The sequence below is a fragment of the Misgurnus anguillicaudatus genome, chromosome 9, assembly GCF_027580225.2.
Source record: "Misgurnus anguillicaudatus chromosome 9, ASM2758022v2, whole genome shotgun sequence".
Taxonomy (NCBI): Eukaryota; Metazoa; Chordata; class Actinopteri; order Cypriniformes; family Cobitidae; genus Misgurnus; species Misgurnus anguillicaudatus.
The window spans coordinates 1,271,745-1,291,145 of record NC_073345.2 but is presented as its reverse complement, the minus strand read 5'-3'; the positions used below and the strand labels follow the sequence as shown (position 1 = coordinate 1,291,145).

Sequence of the window (19,401 nt, the reverse complement as noted above, 5' to 3'; positions counted from 1 at the left end):
AAAGAATCAGCTCTTAGAGCCGGCTCGTTCGCGAACGACCCATCACTATAACCCGCCCGCAATTGTTGAAAATAGTTTTTAAACTCGACCGACTGACCGCGGCCTGAATATCATTAAAATATTTTTGGATGACTCGCAACCGGCACCCGCTCATTTCTTATCAACCTGCGCATATCACCGATGCAAATTGTGTAATTCATTGAGAGGATGCGCCTTCTGTTTCGCAACGTTCATGCGATTGGAAAGAAGATGAGGCACTTCTCTGACTACGTTTGGATGTGCGAGTAAGTATTAAACTGTTGGTGAAATGGGATGATAATACAATGCTGACATAGGCTACTGTACAATCGCAGTTGCACAGATGTGTAGTGCTGCTGTGACGGATCAGAACTCTTGATGTGTAAACTTTAGAGAGTTGCGCTACTATGCCTTATACTGTAGTACATTAACATACATTTTGCGAATATAGTAATGAAAAACAACGTATGTGCGGCGTTTATGTGCGCAGTTTGTGCCCCCTCTGTCTCTGTGTGCGTGCGCGGGTTTAAGGGGACTCAATAGGGCACATCGGAGAGACGCGTTCCTAAAAGCATGCGTACATAAAATTTTTCTGCTCTTGACAGGGCACATATAAACAAAATGATCTCAACAGTATTAATTTTCTAATAAAACATTTCTTTATGTCTTAAATGTATGTATAGAGATTCAAAAACCAGTTAGTGCTGGTCTTAAAGAGACAGTAACCTCAATAAACCTACTTAAATCTGTGTCATTATGTTAATCAAACAACCTAAGACAAATAGAAATTCACTTTTGTAGCTCTGAAAAAAAATTATATTTAATTCATACAATAAAGACAGTGTTATAATTCACTATTCAGGCAAAAAAAAAAAAACTGGCTGGTAAAAAGTCTCTGTGTCAGGTGGATTTCTAAATCCACCTGCCACAGTGGCTGGTGGTCAAAAAAGTTAACTTCAGGCCCTGGAGGTGTATAATACTTAAGTATTTTAGTTACATTTTCCAAGCATCTATGCTTTATCAGAGTGTTTGTCTTGGGAAAAAATTTACTTTTCTTTACTAAAAAATGTTCACTACATTCTAAAGCATAAAATCATACTGTGTATTCATTATATATTGCATATTAAAATTGATTTAATGCCTAATTACATAAAAATTGTGTACTTTTACTTTCTTGAGTAAAAGTAAGAAAAACATTTTTACTTAAGTAAAAGTACAAAAAATTACCAGATGTTTAATGTACTTAAATATTAAATATAAACCAAAGACTTGAAATTATGAAATGTAGTGGAGTAAAAATTATGATAATATGTTTTGGAATGTTTGTTTCCAAAGAAAAACACTAATAAAATACGAATAATTAAAAATTTACTTTTATGTAGAAAGTAAAAATACTTAAGTACTATACAACTCTGTATAGATTGCTGTCGTACATCACACCTAGGTTTTGACTGTGGAAGACGGCACCACAGTGCAGCCATCTATGGGTAACTTGTAATCTGACATATTATGTTTGGAGCGATTTTGTTCAATAATAAGTATATCTGTCTTATTGGAGTCAAGCATAAGGAAGTTATTTGCCATCCAGTCACTAATATCGCTAATACAGTCAGTTAGCTTAGAAAACTGGTGGGTTTTGCGATGTGAGGAGATGTAAAGTAGGGTTGTGCCGATAGACAATAGTATCGTGTAACAATGATCTTCAATTCAATTTTTTTTATATAGCGCTTTTCACAATTTTTAATTGTTGCAAAGCAGCTTTACATGACTAAAGGAGAACACAGAAAATCAATAGATAATATAAGAAGTAGAATATAGCGGCTAAGGTTAAACCATACAAGCAAGCGTATTAATAATGTAACGTATACAGTAAAGTGCTAAGTTAAGCCAAAGTTGGCTGACTCTCCCTTGGACGAAAAAACCCCCTAGGAGAAAACCTGGTGGGAAAAACTCCTAGAAGGACAAAAACCCTTGGGAGAAATTAATATATTCATATATGTAGAAACGGTAGGGATAGGAAGCGGGTAAGCGGATTAAACTGGTTCAGCCGGTGGTCGTTGGTCGCACATGGGCTAGGCATCACGTTGAAGGACAGCCAGTAGATCAGTGGTGCGGTGACCTTTATGGAATAAATATCCCGCCTAATGTATTGAGGTCATGGATCAAAAAATAATATGCGTGAATGAAAAAATAATAAGCGCAAATTTGATCTTTAAACAGAATTAAAATTAAATTACACAAAACTGAAAAACGAATGCAAAGTTATCCAAATTGCATACAAAATAACATTTTCTTTGTTTATATTACTCCTTTATTCCTTCTCTCTAATATTTTCTGCTCATATTTATTTGTTTTGTATGCTTGTGCTGTTTTTTCTCTTGCTCTTATTTCCACTCTCTGCGCTTGCTTTTCCAAAAGTTGCAGTTAGAGTTTCATGCAAATCAGGGCGGACTTAAGCGTCACCATTGGTCCGCTAGTTTTAGATTGACAGCTCCTTTAGCCAATCAGTTGAAGAGGAAGTTAACGTCACTCCAGTGCGACTCCCGGCTGCATAGTCGTGCAGGAGAGGATGGATAGCCGTCAGCTGGCAAATATTAGACAATTAAATATCATTAAACAAAATATTGTTAGTGTTTGACAGAAATACACTTATGTCTGTTGTGAGTACTCTTTGTCAGTTCTTTAAGATAATGTGTCATCCAAGTAAATGAAAGTCCGTTAAACGAATCCTTTTAGCTAGTTTAGGTTTAGGCAGTGGAGTGAGTCTTTGCAGTTTAAGGCTAAAATGAATTACATACATTGGCTTTACACATTCTATGCTCAGTACACTATAATGATAAAGTGATAATAGTTAAGTTATGTGCAAACGTATACAGTATAAAACTAAAAATATTACGATATCATAAGCATTCAGACCTTTCATAGATGGCTGTCTGCTTTTTAGGACAAATCCATTTATGAAATTACCATTGGTAGACTTCAGGCAAGTTGTACATCTAAACGATCTTGACAAAAAAAAAACATAATAGCAAACGGCCTGAATATCAGTTTGGTGCTTCAGGTTTTTATTTTGAATAAATGTACAGTAGTTATAACATGTTTTAAAAGGAAGCTTTGTGTTTACTGTAGGGGATTTCCCAATATTGATAAGAAACAAAGCATTTTCAAACCAATTGCTTTTGTTTCATTTTCAGACCCATTGTGTTTAATCGGGCATTACATTATTTGTATTAATACAAATAAATAATAAATAATACAAATCAACAATACAGAAAAAGCTTTGTTTATTATCTGTGCTAGGTATAGATGAACTGCATAACCGAGTTAAATGACACAAATTAAAATAACTGTATGCTAAATTTACATAAATTATAAACTGATGCTTTAAGCTCCAAAGTATCCAGCAAGCTGCACAAAATGAAACTAAATACAATCTCTGAATTGTGAATCTGCATTAATAGTCCTTTATTGAGCCAGTATTCATATTCTGACAGCATACACAGAAAATAAGTTTAAAAACACTGCATTACTTTCTTGCATATGACGTGTGTGAATAAATAGATACACATAATATACTTTAAATATTGGACATATATAAATATTGGACATAAGGAGATTGGTTTAAATATGTTTAAAATCTCCAGCCTGTCTCTTGGTGTGTCAGAGCCAGAAAATGGATCAAAGTAGCCAGATTTAGTGCAAAGGTTTATTTATCTCCACATATATTAAGATTATTAAGGTAACAGGCAGGGTTGTAGAAAGGCTACATGTGTTTCAAACTGTACACAGGAAGGCACGTGTACAGGGTAGAGTTTTATAGGACCTGTTGCAATAAGACCACGTTATATTGTGCCAAAAGTTTGCAATATAAACGTAAAAACAAATATAAACCTGCATTTAAATCCAGCACAAAATGCCACTGTGAGTGTAGTATAATGAGCACATTAAAAGCAAAAGTATTCATATAACGGCATTTAATGTCTCGTATTATAATAAATATCATGACTTCACATAACAGCATAAATTCATGAATAAACACAAAGAAGCAGGATTGATATGCAAACTGTATTATTATTACTTAAATAAAGGTAATATTACTGAAGTAAACTTTGAGGTAAATACGCTAAGCGCTAACTGCTAAGTTTAAATAAGCTCAATAACAGTAGAAAAATTACATTTTCTCTCAAAACGGACTCTATAAATGCCAATAATTATATTTAAAGAAACTGTACATGCATACTTCACTACCTGTGAATATACAAAAAGTTATCTGAAATTATCAAAGCCCATCTGACGGTTATCCAGCTTCACCTGACCGATCGCCTGCTTTGAGTCGCACCGAAGTGACGTCATCACCCTCTCTTCGACTGATTGGCTAGAGGAGGAGCTGTCAATCTAAAACAAGCGGACCAATTGCGACACTTAAAGTCTGCCCTGATTTGCATGAAACTCTAACTGCAACTTTTGGAAATGCAAGCGCAGAGTGTTGAAATATGAGCAAGGGGAAAACAGCACAAGCATACAAAACAAATAAATATGAGCAGAAAATATTAGAGAGAAGGAATAAAGGAGTAATATAAACAAAGAAAATGTTATTTTGTATGCAATTTGGATAACTTTGCATTCGTTTTTCAGTTTTGTGTAATTTAATTTTAATTCTGTTTAAAGATCAAATTTGCGCTTATTATTTTTTCATTCACGCATATTATTTTTTGATCCATGACCTCAATACATTAGGCGGGATATTTATTCCATAGACCTTCACAGCAACAGGAACTGGGTCTGTTTGTCTCGTTGTACTCGGGGTCGAGGACGAGACAGGGAGACAAAAACAGAGTTCTATTAGCGTAGGGGCCATTCGTATGTAATGCAAGTGTCATTCATTATAGTGGTTTAAGTCAGCTCGGTTCCAGACAGGCTAGCTATTGCGGCAATATTATATTACCCATATGAGGTATGTGAGTGATTTGGTCTAGACAAAATAACTACTGTGGGAAAAGTACATTTACTGGACATTTTATGTGAATGCTTTGTCAAAGAAGAATGTCTTAAGTTTAGATTTAAATTGATCGACTGCGTCTGATACTCGAACATTATTTGGTAAATCATTCCAGAGCTTAGGGGCCAAGTAGGAAAAGGATCTACCACCTTTAGACACTTTTGATATTCTAGGGATAATTAAGTGACCAGAATTTTGTGAGCGCAGTTTACGTGGTGGATTGTATTCTGATAGTAGTTCTGTAATATACGAGGGCGCTAGGCCATTTAAGGCTTTGTAGGTGATTAGTAATATTTTAAATTGTATGCGATATTTAACTGGTAGCCAATGTAAGAAGGTCTCACCACGATCGGATGTTAATAGGAGGTAATTTGTAACTCTAAGCACCGCTCTCTCTGTGCTATGGTGGGGCCTGAATCCGGAACTTTTCATATGTATTATTATTCGTTATGAATGTGCGTAGCTGGCTTGCCACTACTTTTTCTAATATTTTAGAAAGAAAAGGTAGATTTGAGATTGGTCTAAAGTTATTAACCCTCAGAAACCTAATCAATCGTCGACGATTGAAAACGGCACCTCTGATTCATATTTAAATAATTTAATAACCGTAAAACGTATCTTCTTACCGTTTTTTTCTGCTAATAGCTGAGGAGTTAGAAATCATGGGGATATATTTGGTGTCTTTCTAGCTTTTACAGAAGGTTTTCTATCCAGCCTGAAACTTGTCCCTCTTTTCGGAGTTGTTCAGCAATGCATCCAAACTCTTACATCCTAGATTTATCCACTTGATGTCCATAGTTTATCAATTTTTCTATCGGGTTTACCGCTAGCTCAATGCTACAATGTCCACTTTCTGTTTGTGTGCGTCATCACGCATGTGTGCGTCATCACACATGTGTGCGTCATCAAGCATGTGGCTTGAGGCTTGGCATAAATAAATGTCATGAAAACGCCTGGACTTTTTTTGTAAAAATGTAAATAGTTTTTGATCTGTATAATTGATAATGTTCATTTCTGTGCTCCAGGACTCCAAAGACATGAGACAACTGTTTTACAGAGGAAAATTGCTTAGCTTTTATTCTTTTGTGTGTGATTACAATAAATATATAATTGATTCAACTTCCGTTTTATTTTTTTATTTGTCTTTATGGTCCCATAACTTATTTTACATTCATGTGACATCAATACAACACAAATATTCTCACAGTCCAACTTGTTCTGAAAAAAAAGATGTTTGTAGATTGTCTGTGCACAACAGGGTTGATGTTTTACAAGCTTTTTAAGAAAATAAAACCAGACGGACAATACATTGTAAAAATGACCTTAGGGCTCTTAGGGTTAAGATCTCCCTGGTCAAGGTTTGGTTTTTTAATGAGCGGTCTAATAACTGCTAGTTTGAAAGCTGTTTGAACGTATCCTAATTCTAGAGATGAGTTAAAGATATTTAGTACCGTGTCTGACACTACATGAAATACCTCTTTTAGTAATTTTGTGGGAACGGGGTCTAGTATACAGGACGATGATTTGGATGACGTTACTAGTTTAGAGAGCTCATCTATTGTAGTAGGTTTAAATGACTCAAGATGTTCATATGGTAATCTAGTGGTAAATGTACTATTGGGTATAGTGGTGGCTGCTTGCGTAGTTTCTATGTTTTCCCTAATAAACATAATTTTGTTAATAAAGAAGTTCATGAAGTCGTTACTATTGTGTTGGAGTTTACTATTGGTTTCTGTTTGTTCTTTGTTTCTAGTCAGTTTCGCAACTGTGCTAAATAGGAAACAAGGGTTGTTATGATTTTCTTTAATAAGCGTACTAAGATAGGTAGATCTGGCGGTTTTAATTGCCTGTCTGTAGTGTTGAACACTCTCTTTCCATGCTGAATGCCAAACCTCTAACTTCGGTAGTTTCTTTCCATTTTTCTAGTTACTTTTTTAAGGGCTGCAGTATGATGGTCATACCATGGAGCTGGCGTTTTTTCTTTGATTCTCTTTTTTCGAAAGGGAGCAACGGCATCCAATGTGCTAGTGCAAACGTTGTTCAGGTTTTCTATTATAGTATCGAGATCTTCACGGTTATCTGCTACATGTTTCATTTGAGACAGGTCTGGAAGAGTGCTAATAAAGCTATCTTTAGTGGTGGAAATTATTGTTCTGGCTAATCTGTAGCATGTTGTAGACTGAGGGGTCCTATCTAGAAGTATCGTGTAAGACACAAGGCAATGGTCCGAAATATCACCCCAGAGCGATGCCGTTTCAATGTCATTAATATTGAGTCCGAGTGACAGAATTAAGTCTAATGTGTGCTTACGAGTATGCGTGGGCCCTGACACGTTTTGTTTAATACCGAGAGAATTTAGAGCATCCGTAAATGCACGTCCTAATGTATCTTTTGGGCTATCCACATGGATATTAAAATCACCAACGATAAGAGCTTTATCTACAGTGACTGTAAGCTCAGATAGGAAGTCTGCTATTTCTTTAAGAAAATCTGTGTGGTGGCCCGGAGGCCTGTAGATGGTAGCTAAAATGAACGAAAGCTGTTTGTTGTTACGATCAGTTATAACCATATTTAACAGGATTATTTCCTGAATTAAATTTTAGTTCTGATTTATGGTTTACTTTAAATATTTTGTTGTATATTGTAGCTACACCACCCCCTCTCCTTTTTAGACGAGGAACGTGTTTATAGTAATAGTCTTGTAGGGTGGATTCGTTCAAACTGATGTAATCATCTGCTTTAAGCCAGGTCTCTGTTAAATAGAGTGCATCTAAGTTTTGGTCAGTAATTATTTCATTGATAATAGGTTCTTTATTGGTAAGCGATCTAATGTGAAGAAGGCCGAATTTTAACATTTGAGTTTCATCTGTTTTGTGTTCTAATTTTATGTCAATAAGATTTGTACGAGACGAGGTAAACGGTGCTCTGTATTTATTTGTTCGAGGAACAGACACAGTCGAGATGTGTTGGTACTCTGGTAAAAAAGGCTCTATGTGCTGGGATATATTTGATCTTGACATGTCAAGGCAGCTAACAGACTGATGGGTAAGCCGATCTGTCTGTTTCCTGACCTGGGCCCTGGATAGTCAGACAATATCAAAAGTAAGACTATTGGTCAGATTTCTAGAGTGTAAAGCACTTCCTTCAGGAGACGGATGAAGGCCATCTCTCTTTAGCAGGTCAGGTCTTCCCCAGAAATGCTTCCAATTGTCTATAAACCCTACGTTATGCTGAGGGCACCACTTTGACATCCAGCCATGAAGAGACACTAATCTACTGTAAGTTTCACCCCCCCGGTAGGCGGGGAGGGGACCAGAGCAAATTACATTGTCTGACATTGTTTTTGCAATTTCACACACCTCTTTCACACATTATTAATACTATCTTTGGTGATCTCCGACTGGCGGAGTCTGGTGTCATTCGTGCCGGCGTGAATAACAATCTTAGAAAATTTACGTTTAGCATTAGCCAGCACTTTAAGTTTGGATCTAATGTCAGACGCTCTGGCTCCCGGTATACAATCGACTATGGTGGCTGGTGCCTCAATGTCAACGTTCCTGAGTAAAGAATCTCCAATAACTTCAAACTTATCGCCAATAGCAGGCTTAACATGGACTCAATGTGCGCGTCTTGGACTCCTAGCATCTGAAATAAATCCAGCTGCGCTTCACTCTGTCTCACGTGCCGCACTCTCGCATCTCTCCGAAGTCTGAATAAACTAAAGTAGTCATCTTTATGTATTTGTTCAGTTTTATGTATTTCATGCGAAAAGAGGCAAACTATCCCTTTTGTTTAAAATCTTGGCACCTTTCTCACTCTTGCACACATGCAGAGAGCTGCGCTCTGTCCGAAGGCAGATCACCTGGTAGCAATCCTGTTTATGATATGCATTTCAAGGAGTTGTAGCAATACCCTTGTGTTTAAAATATAAATCGCGTTCCACTGGACCGGTGGAAGGAAGGAGGTCATTTGTGACTCTAAGCAGAGCTGTCTCTGTGCAATGGTGGGGCCTGAATTCTGATTGGAACTTTTCATATGTATTATTTTAGAAAGAAAAGGGAGATTTGAGTTTGGTCTATAATTATTAAGATATCACTGGTCAAGGTGCGGTGTTTTAATGAGCTGTCTAATAACAAAGGAATCAACAAAGGTCGCGCACTGTTGTAGTGGTGGTGACGTGATGGGTCAAATGTCATATGTTGCGCATGTAATGGTAATTAGGGCGTGCACACCAAAGCTTTTACCCCCGCGGCAGTTTTTCAAATAAGCTGGCGGTCAGCGTTTTTCCGCGCTCGGCGCTGAGCGTCGAGAGTTGAAAGAGATTTAGGCTATGTCCACACGAAGCCGGTGCATCCCCTATCCGATAATTTTTTTCCCTTGGTCTAAAAAAATAATCCGTAAACACGAGACCACTGAAACCGACTGAAAGCGGTGTAGTATATATGCCGGACCAGTATGGGGCGCTGTAATTCTGCCACAGATATACACTATACACGGAGAAGAAGACTTTGAGCATGCGCATAACCAACGTATGGTGTTGTCCATTATCGATTGTTGGTCACCACAATTGCATAGAAGCAATAGATTTTGCTGTAATAAAGCTAGTAGGCTTTAGTAGCTTCTGTAGCACGAACACAATCACGTAGTCCGCCGTTATTGTTGTTGCTGTTACGTGTGACGCTTCCGACACGTGATGTGATGACGTTTTCGCTTCACAAAATATACGGATTGGCTGTACAGACGAAACCGCAAGGTTGTCGGTTTCAGATTTATCCACTTTAGGACCCGGTTTCAAAAAATAGCGGATTCAGTCTCCCAAAACGCCGGATCCGTGTGGATGAAACGCCAATACGATAACAAATTTATACGTATACGGTGATACGCGTCTCCGTGTGGACAGCCCCTTAAGTTTGGGTGAAATGCTCCGCTCGTCAATGTCAGTTCTCACACGGCCGTCCAATCACAGTGGAGAAGGGGCGGGACAAGTATCACAACAACCAACCAGCTCACAGCTTAAGTATCACAGCTAAAAAGCGCTTGGCTGAAAAAACAGCCGTGTTTAAAAGTTTGGTGTGCACATCCTTAGACATACAAATTTTGCACATATTTTCATTTGCACTACTACCCGCCCGCACAGAGTTAATTAAGAGCGTGCATATCATGAATGCTGGGTCTCATTTGTTTTCTGAGAATCTACTGGTAACTTGTTTGCCACATAGCAATAAAAAAATATACTAAAAACCTTGATTATTCTGGTTGGTCACGTTGTGCTGCTGTTATTTTGAACAAGACTGTATGTGTTCTTGACATATCAAGGCAGCTAACATACGGACAGGCAAGCCAATGTGTCTGTTTCCTGACCTGGCCCTGGATAGTCAATCATTATTACAAGTAAGACTATTGGTCAGATTTCTAAAGAGTATAGCACTTCCTTGCCAGGATGAATGGAGGCTAATAATACTTGATGCCTCTTCAATCAGCAACAATTGCAGCCATATCAAGCGCAAAATGATTTTACACTTTTTTCAGCATTCAATAATGCCGCAGATACAAGTAATATCACAATATGAACATTATAATCCAGACGCGATTAAGGTTCTAATTGATCCATATCTAAGGCATTTTTTGTCACTCTCATTTTGACCCTCTTTACAAAGAGTGCAGAGATTAATGCAAAGCATTTTTACTTGCTCTTGCCCCATGCCAAAAAAAAATAAATTAATTTTTTACACTGGGCTCGTTTGAGTAAGTCTGTTCAAAAAACGCTCTGGCTGCCCTGTCAACAACGCTATAGAAAAAGATTAGTGCCGCTCTGACGATTGAATGCATTCTCTGCAATCTCCTCAAGCGGAGGACTTGTGTAATCATTATCATTATAAATACGTGTTTAATACTGTAAAATATCTTATCATGGACAGCAAGGGCAGTGACCGTAATATCAAACATAACATTTAAAAAACAACTTTACTTGGACCCACTATGCGAGTTGTCTCTTTAATACCTTGTGGTTTATATCATGTTTCTGCCGATTGGGCTTGCGTTTTGCGCACCCACCAAACAAGAGAAAATGTTTATCAAACATGTTGCACACTGGCGTACATCGTTTCCAGGAAACATGTCGTTTCACCCAGAAACCATAACAAAATGTTGCGCACCGGTTTGAGTTTAAACGTGCCCTTGATTTCAACTCTCCTCAACGCTCATACCATCCAAGTAGTGCTTGTCAATGCCATTTTATCAGCTTGACAGCATTGTTCACACTGATGTTGAAGTTTACTGAAAGTAAACATTACTGAAAGTAAACTTAATTATATATTGTGTCTCATATAACCTGTGTATTATTCGACTCTTATGTGGGTAATTCAAAACAATAAATGTGTTTAACAAATGTATCTAAAAATGTCAAAAGAAATCTTTAACTGAAAGCAGGTTTTATTCGTCCTAGGTTTGGATGTTGAAGGTTTGTATCGACGCTGTGGAATTGCTCCTCAGATTACTAAACTAGTGGAGGCCTTGAATGTTTCTCCCAGTGAGGTTGTTCTGGGAACAGATGAACTCTCCATCTTGGATTTGACAGGAGCTCTGAAACAGATTCTCCGGGAGACCTTTCAGCATATTCCACAAAAACAGCTTTGGCTAGAAGCGGCAGGTGGGAAGTTGACAAACATTTAAACATCTTTAAAAGCATTCTCTCAGTATTATTTATGAATGTACAGGTGTGATCATGAAACGTAGATATCATGGAGGCTATATTATAAAATAACAGCTAAGGGCCTGCAAGTTTTGTGTGTACTGTAAAAAAAAAACATGAACACTGCATTATGTTTATGGCTTCATACAAAAAATGATGGAGGCTTATATATGTTTTGGCAAACAAACGAGGTATTCTTTAATTCTTTGCACTTTTCTTAAAAGCATTTTTCTGAATACATATTTTTTCCAGAGCAGATTTACAGAAAATAGTTCCTGCATTAAATTGTAATAAGTGTAGTATACAGTCTTGTTCAAAATAATAGCAGTACAATGTGAATAACCAGAATAATCAAGGTTTTTAGTATATTTTTTATTGCTACGTGGCAAACAAGTTACCAGTAGGTTCAGTAGATTCTCAGAAAACAAACAAGACCCGGCATTCATGATGTGCACGCTCTTGGGGCTGTGCAGTTGGGCAGTTGGTTGAAGGAGGTGTGTTCAAAAAAATAGCAGTGTGGCATTCAATCACTGAGGTTATCAATTTTGTGAAGAAACAGGTGTGAATCAGGTGGCCCCTATTTAAGGATGAAGCCAACACTTGTTGAACATGCATTTGAAAGCTGAGGAAAATGGGTCGTTCAAGACATTGTTCAGAAGAACAGCGTACTTTGATTAAAAAGTTGATTGGAGAGGGGAAAACCTATAAAGAGGTGCAAAAAATGATAGGGTGTTCAGCTAAAATGATCTCCAATGCCTTCAAATGGAGAGCAAAACCAGAGAGACGTGGAAGAAAACGGAAGACAACCATCAAAATGGATAGAAGAATAACCAGAATGGCAAAGGCTCAGCCAATGATTACCTCCAGGATGATCAAAGACAGTCTGGAGTTACCTGTAAGTACTGTGACAGTTAGAAGACGTCTGTGTGAAGCTAATCTATTTTCAAGAATCCCCCGCAAAGTCCCTCTGTTAAAAAAAAGGCATGTGCAGAAGAGGTTACAATTTGCCAAAGAACACATCAACTGGCCTAAAGAGAAATGGAGGAACATTTTGTGGACTGATGAGAGTAAAATTGTTCTTTTTGGGTCCAAGGGCCACAGGCAGTTTGTGAGACGACCCTCAAACTCTGAATTCAAGCTACAGTACACAGTGAAGACAGTGAAGCATGGAGGTGCAAGCATCATGATGTTTCTCCTACTATGGTGTTGGGCCTATTTAGCGCATACCAGGGATCATGGATCAGTTTGCATATGTTAAAATACTTGAAGAGGTCATGTTGCCCTATGCTGAAGAGGACATGCCCTTGAAATGGTTGTTTCAACAAGACAATGACCCAAAACACACTAGTAAACGGGCAAAGTCTTGGTTCCAAACCAACAAAATTAATGTTATGGAGTGGCCAGCCCAATCTTCAGACCTTAATCCAATTGAGAACTTGTGGGGTGATATCAAAAATGCTGTTTCTGAAGCAAAACCAAGAAATGTGAATGAATTGTGGAATGTTGTTAAAGAATCATGGAGTGGAATAACAGCTGAGAGGTGCCACAAGTTGGTTGACTCCATGCCACACAGATGTCAAGCAGTTTTAAAAAACTGTGGTCATACAACTAAATATTAGTTTAGTGATTCACAGGATTGCTAAATCCCAGAAAAAAAAAAGTTTGTACAAAATAGTTTTGAGTTTGTACAGTCAAAGGTAGACACTGCTATTTTTTTGAACACACCCCTTTCAACTAATTGCCCAATTGCACAGCCTTAAGAGCGTGCAAATCATGAATGTTGGGTTTTGTTTGTTTTCTGAGAATCTACTGAACCTACTGGTAACTTGTTTGCCACGTAGCAATAAAAAATATACTAAAAACCTTGATTATTCTGGTAAGTCACATTGTACTGCTATTATTTTGAACAAGACTGTATATCCTGCTTAAAAATGCCCGGAATGTTAGATTCAACTATGACTATGCCCAAAATGTTAGATCCTACAGATCCAAGGTTTAGGTCCAGTTTGTTAGATCTTTTCTCCATCAGAAAAAAATTGACTTTGTCTGCTAAGATAGTCAGCACTGCTGTGAGTTAACATTCAACAACCAGTCAGACACAACGATGTGAATAACAGCAGGAAGGAGACAAAGTGAATGTGCGTTTCAGTGGCCAGCCTGATTTTGACTAGAAATATATTCAGAGGTGTTATACCCAACAATGATTAGAGAGAAACCTTGGATCAAAGTAGGTGCCACAAAAAGTGTCACATTGAATTTCCATTTGAATACTGCACATGGGCTGCAGGTAGTGGTGCAATGAATTGCAAAAGCAGCTCATATTATGAACTTGGAGGCTTTTATTTTCAATTGCTAATGAGGGTTTACCAATACTAAACTTTTTCTAAACTCTTATCACAGCAACACACTTAAATCACACACAAATTGTTCATTTTCTGCCCAAAACCACAATTTGTTAAATAAATACAATCTCTACATTTTGAAATGCTTAATACATTTTTCTACATAGAGTTAGTATATCAAAACACAGGCAACCCAATTCAAAATCAAGTTATTCAGTCAAAACATTGGCAGTAGTATTCTATCCAACAGAAACATATAGTCAATTATAGCGCATCAAAAAATGCTACAACAAGTGCATTACTTGCATGTTTCAGTTCAACCTGTTTGTTCTATAAAATATGAAAACAATGTTATTTAAAAAATAATAATTCCGTCATCTGTACATTATTTGTGTGTGTGTATTAATTTTAGATAGTATGTCTACTACAGCATAGTGAAGGAGCCATTAGTACTATATGTACTATAAAAAACAAGTGAGAGAATTGCTAAAGGCTTTATTTGGCATAAGGACATATTATCAGTGATCATAAAAACAGCCGTTTCCCCATTGTTTAAAAAAATAGCAAAAAAAATGACAAACCAAAAAAAAAAACCGTTACACCTCCAAGCAGAAAATTTTCTCAATGTGATTAGAAAATTAGCGTATGGAGGAAGAGAAAGTGAAATTATTCTCAGATTGGATGCAAACCAGTTTGTGATTGCATGTAAAAGGTGGAATGCTACGTTGTCCCAAGCAATCATACATTTCCCCATGTTTCCTCCCACTTGTTGTGGTATGATCATGGTCTAATATGGTGGCTCTTATATAGTGATTACTTTCGCATTCTTACTTCTCTCCCCCTACCTTTCCTTCTCCCTCGTCATGGCCTAACTAGTCTATTTCTTAGTTCACATTGTCCTCTCCCTGGTCCAATCAGTCCTCTGCCTTGTCCAGAAATTGGGTCTCATTCACTATTACTATGTGCTATGGAAACCCTTATTTAGCTGGTTTGGAAGTGTATTATGCAAAATGCCAACCTTGTGCACATGGCAGCTCATTCAGATCACTTTAATTTTACTAATGTAAAAATGAGTATAGAAGAAATTCATGTGCGTACACGTGTTGTGAATTAGGCGGAACATTTTCGTGAGAAGTTTAATAATTGCGTACATTTGGTTAATTAGACCTACTGTATTTTCATTCTTTTACTGCTTATCTGTGGTGTTCAGTATTTTTTTGAACAAAACCAATCCAGAGAGTGCATTTTTATTGTGCATGGCCAAGTAATGGAAAGACACTGAATTCTTCTTTAAGATTGGAATAAACTATCATCAGTAATCTGCTGTTGTTGGAGAAGTAGAAGCTTTATATTGTATAGTATAAGTAGTTAGAAATTAAGACCTAATGTTACAAATGATATTATCATGCTATGGGATGCACCGATAGGATTTTTTGTGCCGATACCGATTTAAACAGACAACTTCTGGCCGATATCGATATTAAACACTTGTATACAATACTATACAGTTGGTTTATTAGCTTGTTTATTTCATCAATTTTTACTGAACATGGATTGGATCTAATTAACATTCAACTGACCAACATAATAAGAGAGGCACAAATTAAGCTAAAACAAATTTAATAAGACAACATGACAACCTTCAAAGGTGTTTTTTGCTATTCAGCATTTCTTTTATTAACATTTTTTTGACATATAATGGATTTCTTTAATAAACATAAATAATGCCAGTGCTATTGCTTTAAACAGAGTATAAATATTGACATTTGAGGCAGCTCAACAAAGGTTTTCTGTCCATGTATAGTGCACACCAAAACATTAAGGGACAAGTTCAGTGTTTTGCACTTGGAGCCCTGTTTTCGGATTGTTTGTGGTGAGATAGAGCGGTTTTGAGTGAATTTTCGACGTGTGCGGCTGCCCTGAGAGTTTTCGCTTGTTTGCGTTTCGCCTCACACCTCCACAATGGGTCCAATGGTGCACTGGAACAATCCCTCCCAAAATGCACCAAACCCTCATCCACAAAGACGTGCAACCCACCGAGTGGCCAGGGGTGCTCAATGACATGCCCACACAAAAACCGCCGCAAAAGACGCCCTCCAACAGCTGTTTTAGCATTCGTTGTTAACTTGTGGACCTATTTTTCCAAACGCCTCACACCCCTACATTCTTCCGCTTAGAGCTTGAATAATAGACACTCCAGCCCAGGTGGTGGCGCTAATCCGCCATTGCCAATTGCAAGAATAAAAACAAAGTTCCCGGCGCGGAGTAATACCGTACCTCACAGCACATCTAATACAAGTCAATGGAGTTGGCAAAAACTACGATAAACCCTGTTGGAATGCGTATTTTGCAGCGATTTCCGTGTGAGCACACCACCGAACACCCCTGACCACTCGCCGAGTTTAACGTCCCCGCAAACGAAAGTTCAATGCACCCTAGGAAGGATTGCTCCAGTGCACCACCAAACCCACCGCAGAGGTGGGAGGCGAAACACAAACACGCGAAAACTCCCGGGCCAGCCGCACATGTCGAAACCTCAGTCAAAACCGCTCCACCTCACCACAAACAATCCGGAAACAGGGCCCCAAGTGCAAAACACCAAACCTGTCCCTCAAATCATTTTAATTGAACAACAGACATGCAATTCATTGCCTTTATGTGGTTAATTAATAAACAATCGGTATCGGCCTTTCTCGTGCTATTGCCAATATGCAGATGGGTTCAAATTCAACAAAAATCGGCCGATAAATATCGGCGGCCGATACATCGGTGCATCACTAATATTTAGGCATTTGTAAAAAAAACAAAAGAGAAGATGATGTGCAAATTGTGTTTACAGTTTTGGAAATGTTACTACAGATAAGACAAAGATGTGTAGCAATTGAAATAAACATGTTTTTCGTGTTTCACATGCAACTTGTGGTGCAGGTATATACATTTAAATCTGCTTTGTGTTGATTATCTCCACAGCTATGTCAGATGAAATGCACAGGCTGAATGCATACCGCAGTCTGGTGAACAAACTTCCTCCCGAAAACTATGCAACACTGGCAGCTCTATGTGGACATCTACACACGTATGATGCCAAAATATTGTTTTCAATGTATATTTGCCAAACAAAAAATATATAAAACAAAAATTTGATACAAATAATAATTTGAATATACAGTTGCAAATGTGTGCGCTGGTGCAAATATTACATTTAAAGTAAGATATAATTAATCTCTCTTGTTTTTTGTAGAACTAGCTTATCCATTGTAAATTAACATTAATTGCAAAAAGACAGACAGACAATATTAATGTCTTACACTGCAGCTTGAATATTGACAATTTAAAGAAGTGTAGTTTCAATCTCTTTTTGGCTAAAAAATTTGTTTGTTCAAAACTACTGCCTTCTAACCCCAATTCACAACGGTAAGCGCATCATAATGGTTTATAATTTAAATAGTCGGGTCGAAATTTATGAAAAATATAGATAGCACAGGTATGTCTGTATAATCCACATAAAGAAAATAGCTCTGTAACTTTTGCCTCTAGGGCCATCTCTTTTTAAACACAAAACTGCAAACGTTGCAGCTTTAAATGGGGCATATCATGAAAATCTGACACTTTCTATGTTTAAGTGCTTTAATTGTTGTATCAACATAGAAAATGTGAAAACAACAACCAAGTAACTTAGTTTTAGTAAACCATTCTCTACAAGCATGTGCAAAAATAGGTAATTGAAATTTGGCTCCCCTTGTGATGTCAGAAAGGGATAATACCGCCCCTTAATCTGCACTATCCAACCACCGCACTGCCATTTAATGCAGAGATCAGGGGCCTCATTTATAAAAAGCTGCGTAAAAAACATCCTACATTTGATCTTACGATCATTTAACAAAAATGCGTATGTGTGATTCATAAACCAAACGTACGCGCAGAAAACGCGCATACCCCTTTCAAATCTATAAATCGCAAATGAACTTGAACTTGTGCGCGCAGCCGAGCAGTTTCAGATCTCCGCCTTTAAACGGTGCCTAATTAATCTCATAGACATATAAAAAGCGCTTGTCAATGTTTAAACACAATTTCGAGCAGCAAGAATGGCTTATATTTCCAAAAACCTTCAGCAATCAGACAAGCAAAAGTGCGTACGCCTGCTCAGACCCTGATGTGGCGCGAAGCACTTTTCCACATCAACGACAGTTTTTATAAATATGGACTTTGCAGTGGATTTTTGCGTACGCACACTTTACGATCAAATCTGTGCGTACGCATGCTTTATAAATGAGGCCCCTGCTCATGTGCATTTTAAAGGACACTTTTTTTGCTCACACCTACAACGTGGCAATTTTAACATGTTATAATAAATGATCTATGGTATTTTGAGCTAGAACTTCAAATCCGTACTCTGTGGATACCAAAGATTTATCTGACACCTTAAGAAAGTCTTGTGAAATGTCCCCTTTAACAAAAACATTTAAAGGTCAGGTTTGGAATTATATATATATAACTCATATAGTAGACACTTGAGGTCAGAAATTGAAGTAAAAAAGTGCAAATGAGCGATCCTCACTGATAATCTGTTTTCTGCTTTAGGGTGCAGCTCCACAGTCAAACGAACCTCATGACAGCACATAATCTGGCAGTGGTGTTTATGGCCACACTGTTTCAAGAGCTCGCCATAAACAAAGTCATGATACAACTTACCAGAGAGCTGATCATTCACCACACAGTGCTTTTCATGGTAAGCATGAACATTAAAATACCGTAAAGCATTTCATTATGTCATGTTTAAAAAAAAATCATTATCATGGTGTGCAGAACCAGGAGGAGACGGACGAAGAACTCATTACCATTTTCTGAAGAAAAGCTTTTCCCCATCAACATAATACTTCTTGCTCCAGCAGCTGAACTTATGAACTGACTACTTTAAAAATATGAAATACGGAAATGAATCTGATGTTACATAAATTATTAGCAGTCATCTCTTTGAGGAGAAAAATAACTTCATTTTTGGTCTGGTTAACAATAGGCCTGCATTGTTTATCAGCCCATTCAAAGATGTATGACAAAACAAAAAAAGTGTTTTGGTGGTAAATATAATGAAGGAGTTTGTGAAGTATACTGTAGTACAAACATCATTCCAGAGGGTGAACAATACTTTGTGATTGCAGTGTGACACTAAAATATGCTGTTTTGTATAAAGATAAATTGTATTAAAGATTGTGGTTTTAGATTAAATGTTGCAGAAATGTATCAGTCCCACACTTTAACTTTCTAAATGTGTCCACTCCTGCCATGAAATTAATTTGACAATTGCTCTAAACGGAGCAAAATAGTAAATAAAAACTATAACAATGTTTTGT

The 19,401-nt window shown here is 37.4% G+C and overlaps 1 protein-coding gene across 1 annotated transcript in view; it reads left to right on the top strand.

Moving 5' to 3' along the window:
• The window catches only part of LOC129423511 (arf-GAP with Rho-GAP domain, ANK repeat and PH domain-containing protein 1), a 41,191-nt gene extending 21,796 nt beyond the window's left edge, over positions 1–19,395 (top strand). Inside the window, exons 20-23 of the mRNA XM_073871013.1 lie at positions 11,463–11,666; positions 17,021–17,126; positions 18,632–18,779; positions 18,857–19,395. Coding sequence (XP_073727114.1) covers positions 11,463–11,666; positions 17,021–17,126; positions 18,632–18,779; positions 18,857–18,898 — 500 coding nt within the window. The 3' untranslated portion in view covers positions 18,899–19,395. The remainder of the gene's footprint in view (positions 1–11,462; positions 11,667–17,020; positions 17,127–18,631; positions 18,780–18,856) is intronic.
• The last annotated feature ends 6 nt before the right edge of the window (positions 19,396–19,401 follow it).